This window comes from Chiloscyllium plagiosum, unplaced genomic scaffold (genome assembly GCF_037043375.1).
Source record: "Chiloscyllium plagiosum isolate Xiang-an unplaced genomic scaffold, Cpla_swu_hap1 HiC_scaffold_29, whole genome shotgun sequence".
Lineage (NCBI taxonomy): Eukaryota > Metazoa > Chordata > Chondrichthyes > Orectolobiformes > Hemiscylliidae > Chiloscyllium > Chiloscyllium plagiosum.
This window is the reverse complement of record NW_028270167.1, coordinates 91,740,760-91,750,315: the sequence shown is the minus strand read 5'-3', so window position 1 is coordinate 91,750,315 and position 9,556 is coordinate 91,740,760. Positions and strand designations below refer to the sequence as shown.

The following is a 9,556-nucleotide window of genomic DNA, read 5'->3' as shown; positions in this document are numbered from 1 at the left end:
TTCTGCTTGTGGAGTCTTAACCTGCGATGTGGCCATCTCGCTGCCTTGCTTTCTGCATTTCGCCCAGCTTCACAGTTGTTCTACAGTGACTTCAGACATTGCTCCAGTTACACAATCTGTACTTCCAGCAGTTACAACTGGAGACATTTCCTGCTCACAGCCTTGCCCGAGGCAGTGGAAATATTCCCGGCTTAGTCCGTATTCCTGCAGGAGCACACCACTGATTGTTGCTCTTCTGCCTGACTGACCCCGACATCTTGTACGTTTTAGAAGATACTACCTATCGGATTCTCTGGTTCTTTGGTCTACAATCAAGGGAATTTGGCAAAATTACACTTAATATTCCGTGATCTTTACTGTCACTTTTCATTTCGTTAACATGCAAGTTATGAAATGCGAGATTTTGTCGACACTGTAGCGCAGGCGGAGGCCATTTCGACAATCGTGCCTGCAACAAGTTTTCAAAATACATACTTTTTTCATACCAATCTCCTGTTCCTCCCTACAGACATGCATTACCTGTTCTTTACAACAGTAGTGTACATACACATTCTTCACTGTGATGATGACTGTTTTTTACTTGGTGTGTGAATTTCTTTAATTTTGCTTACTTTTGAATGTCTTCACAATTAAACATAGATTAAAATGTGTGTTCAATGCCCATGTTAATTTCTCCATTCTCATTGCTAATTCCGCACGTTCACAACTCATAATTGAATACTTTCTGTGTACTTTCTTCCTTTTCTCTACCCTCGTGGAAGGTGAAATCATGTGCTTTGGAAACACTTCTGGATAATTTACTTTTCCACTCCTTTTTCCCATTTTGTAAAAGATCATTCATTGCTGATTTTTAAAACTTATTCATGCCAATACATTTTACCATATTGGTCACAACGTTGTTCGCTTTGATACAATCCTTAACTTTCATGTTTAGTCATAGAAGGTAGAACATAGAACATTACAGCACAGTGCAGGCCTTTCTCTCTCGATGTGGCGCCGACCTGTGAAACCAACCTAAAACCCATCTCACCGGCACAATTCGATTCTCATCCATATGCCAATCCTATGACCATTTAAATGCCCTTAAATCTGGCGAGTCGACTACTGTTGCAGGCAGTGCATTCCACTCTCCTACTCCTCTCTGAGTCAAGTACGTCTGACATCCATCCTATATCTAGCACCCCTCACCTTAAACCTATGTCCCTTAGTGCGAGCAATCGCTCTTCAAGGAAAAGCGTTCTGGATGATGCATCCTTTTCATTCGAGAATCTCTCGGTGAAATGTATGCCGTTTCAGAGACCTAAAAGCCTCCTTAAACGTCTAGTACTGTTTCTTTACCGAGATGAGATTTCATTTCGTTTTTCATTCCCCCCGTCGACAGGACTGAACCATGCTTTCATGGGTTTATGTGTGTGCTATGCAAATTCCAGGAACAAGATTCAAATCAAAGTGTCCCACATAAACAAAAACTGATGATATTTCATCATGTCACAATCACTGTTGATTCGACAATATGGAGACAAACCAGCTTCTCTATTTATCTTTGTTATGCTTAAATTCATGCACACAAATGCACACATGCATGAGGATACACACTCTTGAGCAAGTGTACAGATAAACGAGTGCAGAAACAGAAATAGCCGCGGCAAAATAAAGAGGCAAAATCGTAAGTTCCAATATTTGAATGGAAGTCACCAGCGAATGTGGTTGCAGGATTGATTTCTCATAGTGCAATTCTTTAATCGTTTTCAAAATTTGATACATTTCAATATTACAGCAAAGGGATAATTGACAATATTCTTGAAATGTTCTCTGAACTTAGTTTGTGTCAAGACATATATTGCAGTGTTTGTACAACAACTGAGCAGCTGGAGCATGTAGCCCAGTTCCCTTACAAAAACTGGCAGCTTCTTAGACAGATATCTCAGATAAAACAGTCGTCTATTTATGGAAAACACCATTGATACTAACCATAACAGAATAATATTGATTGACAAAAGGAACAACAAAATTATTGAATTCCTTCGATTGTTCATCTCTGTGTCTCTGATGGTCTTTCTGTTCCTTTGGTGATGGAGCCTCCTTCGGGATCTGCTGGCCACGATAATATGCCTGACCGTTAAACCATTGAGAAGCAGAATGAGTATAAAAGCAACTCCTGGGGTGAGTAGATAATGAAATAACTCATTTGCGCCCCACAATGAAGAATACCTGATACGTCGTGGTAGCCAGCAGAACCAGGGTCCACCCATCTGACTATACTGACCTGTAAACATAAAATACCAAGAAATGTTCTTCAAACAACTCATTCCAGTCACAGTTCCCAGAACCACTGACGGTGTTTTCACACGGCAGTATTCATTTTTCACTTTTGGGCAACAAATATTCACGAATCGATCAAAGGTGAAAGTAACTGTGAACCAGACAGAACAGTCAGTGGCGGCATGGAGCAGGACAGCGTGGATGTTACAAACAGGAACGTTTTCTAAGAAATGGTGCTCTACCTTATAGAGGAATAGAATGCGTCGCAGTATTAGATCAGTAATGACGACGAGTAAATCCGCCATTGCCATAGCCATCAGGCAGTGAGTGACGCTTTGGGAGAGATCACACTTTTTCCGGGAGAGAATTATGATGGTTATTACATTAGCTGAGAAACATAAACAGTGAAGTTATTGGTTCTGCTCGGATCAAAGAGATCAGATTTCCATGCTACTTAATGTGACATACAAATAGGATACAGTTATATAGTTCTACCAAATGTTTATCACAGTATTGGGCTTTTCTGTTGCAGTTCGTAGTTGACCTCACATAATTTGATTACAAATGAAAATGTGGGATAAGGTAAATCGAGTGGTTTTCGTCATGTATAACTCTATGACTGTATGTTATAATGCATGTTGCTGAAATTGGTAAATCCCACAGAAAATAGGTGTGATGTTGTTAAAGTCACTCGAAGTCACGTCAGTCGGATACGATGTCCGCACTTTGATCATGATGATTTTTCTTGGGTAGTTTGATTTTGCCAGTGTTGTCCTTTCCCTTAGAATTCCTGAGTACCCATGTGTAATTGTGAATAATCCATCCTGGATTATGAAGACTGAATAGCAATCAACGACTCAGTATTGGAGTGTTGGAAACGGACATAGTCACTTTTTCTGAACTGTCCTCATGCAGAGATGGTAGCGACTGCGTGCAGGCTCTAAATGGGCAATTGCTCACTTTTGGAGGTAAAAACAATGACTGCAGATGCTGGAAACCAGATTCTGGATCAGTGGTGCTGGAAGAGCACAGCAATTCAGGCAGCATCCGAAAAGCTTCAAAATCGACGTTTCGGGCAAAAGCCCTTCATCAGGAATTGCTCACTTTTGTTTACTCATAGAATATTCTCTACCTACTTGGACCAGTGCCGCTCTGACATCATTCTACGACCTGACATCATCATGCCAATGTAGTGCACTCAACAAAAACCCAGCTGACAACTTTAAAAATCAATCACACTATCAACAATATGCACTGCTGCATCTTCAAAACACGACTTCGATAATACCGTTCAAATCAATGACCACGACCTGGATAATGCAATGGCGCCAAAGGGAATGTTTGGGTATCTGTGACCAGAAGGAAAGAGTGTAGATTCACTTTGACAACTGATTTAAATGCATGGCGATTACAATAATGTGTCAGTCTTTCCTCAGTAAGAGAAATGAGATAGCGACATTTAAATTACCGACAGCGGGAATCAGACACTCGTCAGGCTGACCAGAGGCAACAATTGAATGTCAAGCACGGTAATATATTTGTTCAGAGTTTGTCAATAATAAACCGCGGAATCATCAGATGCAGCAATGTTAGCACAGTTACGCCAGGGTGGATACAAATTGGAAAGACTTACCAAGGAGACCAACAATAGCGAAAATAGGATAATAAACCAGTTGAATGTATTGAAGGGCTCTTTCAATGCGACGTATTAGACTCAATCGGTCAAATTGTACAGACGAGTGACTCATTCCAAAGACAACCCTTGCTATTGTTGTGCCGTTCCAGTCTATGTTTCTCACTTTCCATGTCTTTGCATCACCGTACCAAGTCGCTGTTCCCCCATTCCAAGCTGTTGTTGAACTATTCCAACTCAGTGTCCTTGGATCGCAGTCCATTGCTGGGTCTATGCAGTTGACTGTAGTTAGATTTAAATTCATTTTTTCATCGTTGTGATATATTATTAAAATAGTGATCTAGGTACTTGCATTGCTCATCTCTGTTCGTGTTGGGTGTGCTGCTCTCACTGACAGTGTCGCAAACATATCGAAGGATGGCCTTATTATTCCAGAAGGGCAGACTCCGGTTGCACAATTACGGTCCGTGGAGACTGACATTCATGAGACCGATTACATGAAACGATTCATTTTACTCATTTCACTCCATAATTCCCTCTCCCAGAATGAAGTGATTTACTTCCTAGTATACTGAGAACAGAATAATACAATTAGGGAAATTCTGGCTGCAAGAGGAGACTGGAACTAGAGGCTGAAGCAACGCATGTGTTTAGTTCTGTGCAAGAAATAGAAAGAATAGGTCTTGAATCGACACGGTAGTCCACAAGCTGGAAGGTACGTCCTAAATCGACATAGCCAGACATGATGAAAAGAAAGTGTGATCAGTACTTAAATGAATATGGATATATCGGGTGTTTCATCCTGTGCAGATCACCCCATCCCACACGTGACGAATATTCTCTGATATTCCAGATAACCGTAGGAAACAGTCATGTTAACCTCGGTGGAAGTATATACTTTCCTGCCAAAGTTACCAGAACTGTGCATAATACTCAAGGCACAGTCTCACCATTGTTCACTGCCAATGAAACATCAAGACTTCTTTGATCCGGTGCTCAAATTCTCTTGTGATGAATAAAGACAGAATATTGGCTTTCCCACCTTCTTCCCAAACTGCTGCCTCACAGCGCCAGTGACCTGGCTTCGATTCCAGCCTCGGCCAACAGACGGTGTGGAGATGGCACATTCTCCACGTGTCTGCGTGGATTCCCTCTGGTTGCTCCTCCCAGAAGCCAAATGTAGGCGGTTTAGGTGAATTGCATTGCAAAATTGTCCATATTGTTCAAGGGGTCTGTAGGTTATGTGCATTAGTCAGGGGTAAATGCAGAGTAGCAGTAGCGGAGAATGTGTCTGGATGGATTACTCTTCAGAGAGTCGGTGACGGCATTTCGCCCCAAATGTCCTGTTTCCACAGTGAAGGATTGCATGATATCTCTTAGTCACAGACCATGAGGGCCGCACGCGTGTCTTTAGCCACTGGTGATTTCCAAATATTTGGTTTCATTGGTATTAACAACTTCGATACCAACGTGAGGCGTTACTTGATTGATTACATGTTTTTTGTGAGTGTTTATCTGTTTACTGTCGTGGTTATTCACTGAAGAATATTCAGCAGTTCTGCAAATTTTCTTTAAATACTTCTCAGTTATCTGTGAATTGTGTTGTTTTTTATTTTAGGGAATTTTAACTTCGCAAATATAGACTGGGCTGCTGGAGTGTTATTGGCTTGAACGGAGAGGAAATAGTTCAGAACATAAGAAAATAACAACATAAGAAATAGGAGTAGGCGTCGGCAATCTGGCCATTCGAGCCCATTCTGCAGTTCAGCAAGATCAGGGCTGCTCTTATCGGGTGTCAGAACCAGTTACCACCCTCTCACCATAACCCTTAATTCCTTGACGTTAAAAAAAAACTATCCTAACATTTAAAAAAAAAGAACTTTCAATGGGGAAGCCTCAACCACATCATTGTGCATGCATTTCCACAGTTTAACAATCCTCTGGGTGACGATGTTCCTTCTCAATCCGGTCCAAAATCTAGTTCCCTTATTTTGAGGCTGTGCCATCTTGTCCATTTTTTTATGCACCATTAAAAACATATTCTCTGTTTCCATACTATGTCAACAATGGCTTCACTGTTTTAAATGTTTGTTAAGGAGCCCACCCCACTGTTCTAAACTCCAATGAACATAATTCCAATCCAGGCAGAAGTGGGTACTGCAGATGCTGGAGATTAGAGTCAGTATTCCAGTGGTGCTGGAAAAGCACAGCAGAACATACAGCATTCGAGAAGCAGGAGAATTGACGCTTTGAGCATAAGCCCTTCGTTAAGAATGACTTGATCAAGAGCATATGTCTGAATGGTCGATTCTCCTTCTCCAAGGATGCTGCCTGACACGCTGTGCTTTCATAGTACGACGTTCTCGACTCTGATCTCCAGAATCTGCAGTCCTCACTTTCTCCTATTGAACCTGCAGACCCACCTTCTATGGATCGTGGAAAAGGACACCCAGGTCACTCTTCACAGCAAAATGTGTACCAGAAAATGTTTTGTCCGAACGTGTTATTAAATCTAAGAAGAATCCAGGGTAATACAGACCAATGACCCGAACATCTGTTGTGGACAATTGTTGGAAAGAAATCTGAATAATCGAATTTTCGGTACAGTGGTATGTCATAAGGATCAGTGCCTGCCCTACTACTTTACATCACGTGTATAAATAATTAGGATGTGAACATACGAGACATGATTACTAAGCTTGCAGATGACACCAATACTGGATTTATAGCTGGCAGGAAGCAAGTTTACCTCAGAGTACAACGGGATTTCGATCAAATCTGCCAGTGCATGAGTATTGGCAGGTGGATTTTAATTTAGATAAACATGAGATGCTGCACTTTGAAAAGGCAAATCAGGGCAAGACTTATACAGAAAGGTGAATGTACTGATTCGTATTGCCAAATAAAGAGAGGATGGAGTGCAGTTTCAGATTTCCTTGAAGTTGTAGTCGCAGTTGGATGGGATTGTGAAGAATGCATTTGGTATGGTTGCCTTTACTGATCAGTTCAATCAATGGAACAGGTCACGTTTCAGTAATGTACAGAACATTAGTCAGGCCACTTGTAGAAAAATGCGTGCAATTATTGTCTCCCTGTTAAATGAAAGTATTTGCAAACATTAAAAGAAAAAAAATTAAATGGGCTTTGCCAGCGAGAAAGAGTTTAGGCTTTTGGTAGAAACCCCTAAGGTTGCATTTATTTTCAGCAAGCAGGGTTACTTGATCCATGGCTGTAAACGTATGATAGGCATGAATAGCCAAGGTCTTTTCTCTAGTGTTAGGGGAGTCCAATACCAGATAGTTAAGATTTAAGGGGAGTTGGGAAAGATTTAATAGGCACCGAAGTGGCAACGTTTCCTACAGAGGGTGCTGGTGCATTGAATGAGCTGCCAGAAGAAGTGATGAAGGCTGCTAACTTGCAACATTTATAAGGAATTTGAATGGGTATATGAAGAGGAAGTGGTCAGAGGGATATGGAATAAATGTTGACAAATGTAAATAGATATATTTCAGATATTTCTTCGGCATGTACGATTTGGACATAAGAGTATGTATCCATGCTGTGCAGCGCAATGAATCCAGACAGCAAAAGGACATTACTTGTGACGGACAAGAAAACTCAGCTAAAATTTGGGATAATGTCAACGGTTCCATTCAAACAATTTTTAACCCAGTTTCAGAAACCATGCATCAGAGAAATGAAGTCAAAGGAATTTACACACCTTATTTCCACTCCTAACCGTTCAACGTTATTGACACCTTTGAAGTTATTTCCCATCAATAATGGAGGGAACCTAAGTAGAGATTTTACTGAAATTCACGTCGAAGAAGAATGGGTGCTCAAATTTTCATGTTTCTGGACCAACAGATTTCCAAATCTAACTCTTGTGGTTTCACGCTGAATCTTTCCGACAATGTAACGATGCTCTTCATCGCCCGAGCAGCCTTCCAGGGGAAAGGCGAAACTTGTTTCCAAGCCGAACTTCTATATTCTATGAACTGAATGGAAATCCAATGTCAGATGTTGTTGCATGAAAGGGTTTGTGATCACCAGCACTATTAATCGCCTGTCGGGAATCTTTTAGCAGTTTATTAGGTTTGTTCCACAAAAACTGTTCAGCCCGTTTACAGGAACTAAGCACGTAACGAAATGATAAAAGCTTGCCAATTCGAATTATTATATATACACCAAAGGACGATCATGCTCTCGGTACGTTTTCTTTTAAGTCTCGTTAAATTAGTGGGAACAGTATCCTGTTGTCCACTTGAGGAATTAGCGAACATTTCCCATCTCCATCCTCTCCTCCAGCTCTATCTTCCATCTGTCTGGTGGAGAACTATTCCCGTATCCCTGACCGAAAATAATAACCTCCTCCACCTCGAGATGACCCTAGTTTTGGTTCATGTTCAGATGCACCAGAGTCGATTTGAATTGGCTATCGTGAAGTATCTCAAGCATGCAGTCTGCTTTCTAACCTCTGCTGCCCTCTGTTTAGAACACATTTGCATTCGCCAAATCCCTTGCCGTCTGTATCTTTATTTCAGCACGGAATTGATCTCATCTTTGTTGGCTTCCCAAAGCACTTCCTGCTCTGATTTTTCCGCGCTGATCATGGAAATTATTTTAATATATTTCGAACAGCCGTTATTTTCTCTGTTTCAGACAATTCACTGAACGTTTTCGAAAAACCATTGCCGGAGAACATCTTCTTCTGATGTCAAATGTTACTTTTACCGAACCGAAATCGTCGGAGGCTTACCTGATCTTTTTTCTAAGGCGAAAGTGAGGTCTGCGGATGCTGGAGATCAGAGTCAAGATGACAGTGGTGCTGAGAAAGCAAAGCAGGTCAGGCAGCATCCGAGGAGCAGGAAAATCGACGTTTCGGGCAAAAGCCTTTCATCAGGAATGAAGCAGGGAGCCTCCGTGGTGGAGAGAAAATGGGAGGGAAGTGGTGCTGGGGCGAACGTAGGGAAGGATATAATATGTGGGTGGAGGTGTAGTTGAAAGTGATAGGTCGGTGATGAGGGTGGAGTGGATAGGTGGAAAGGATGATTGCAAGGTAGGACAGGTGATGAGGATGGTGCTGAGCTGTCAGCTTCGAACTGGAGTAAAGTGGGGGGACGGGAAATGAGGAAATTGGTGAAATCCACACTTATGCCCTGTGTTTGAAGAGTTCAGAAGCAGAAGATGAGGCGTTATTCTTCCAGGTGTCTGAAGGTGAGTGAGTGGCGGTGGAGGAGGCCCAGGAGCTACATGTCGTCAGCAGATTGGGAGGTGGAGTTGAAATGTTTTGCCACAGGGTGTTCGGAGATGTTCCATCAAGCACTCTGCGAGATGGCGTCCACTCTCACCAATGTAAAGAAGATCGCATCAAGTGCAACAGATGCAATAAATGAAATTGGTAGGTGTGTAAGTGAAGTGCTGATGGGTGTGGAAGTCTCCTTAGCGGCCTTGGATGGAGGTGAGGGAGGAGGTGTGAGCGCAGGATTTTCAATTCCTGCGGTGGTTGGGAAGATGACAGGAGTGTATGATAGGTTGTTGAGGGCCGTGGACCTGACCAAGTAGTCACGGAGAGAACGTTCTTTGCAGAAGGTGGATAAGGGTGGGGAGCGAAATATATTCCTGGTGTTGGGTCTGTTCGTAGGTGATGGAAATGTCGGT

The 9,556-nt window shown here is 42.0% G+C and overlaps 1 protein-coding gene across 1 annotated transcript; it reads right to left on the bottom strand.

Annotated features, from left to right (window-relative positions):
• Positions 1-1,748: 1,748 nt before the first annotated feature.
• On the bottom strand, positions 1,749-4,010 carry LOC148142441 (FMRFamide receptor-like). Its single transcript, XM_087976579.1, has 2 exons — positions 3,896-4,010; positions 1,749-2,650 (listed from the first exon to the last, which is right to left on the bottom strand). Exons 1-2 carry the CDS (start codon positions 4,008-4,010, stop codon positions 1,749-1,751), a joined length of 1,017 nt encoding a protein of 338 aa, XP_087832705.1.
• Positions 4,011-9,556: the final 5,546 nt, after the last annotated feature.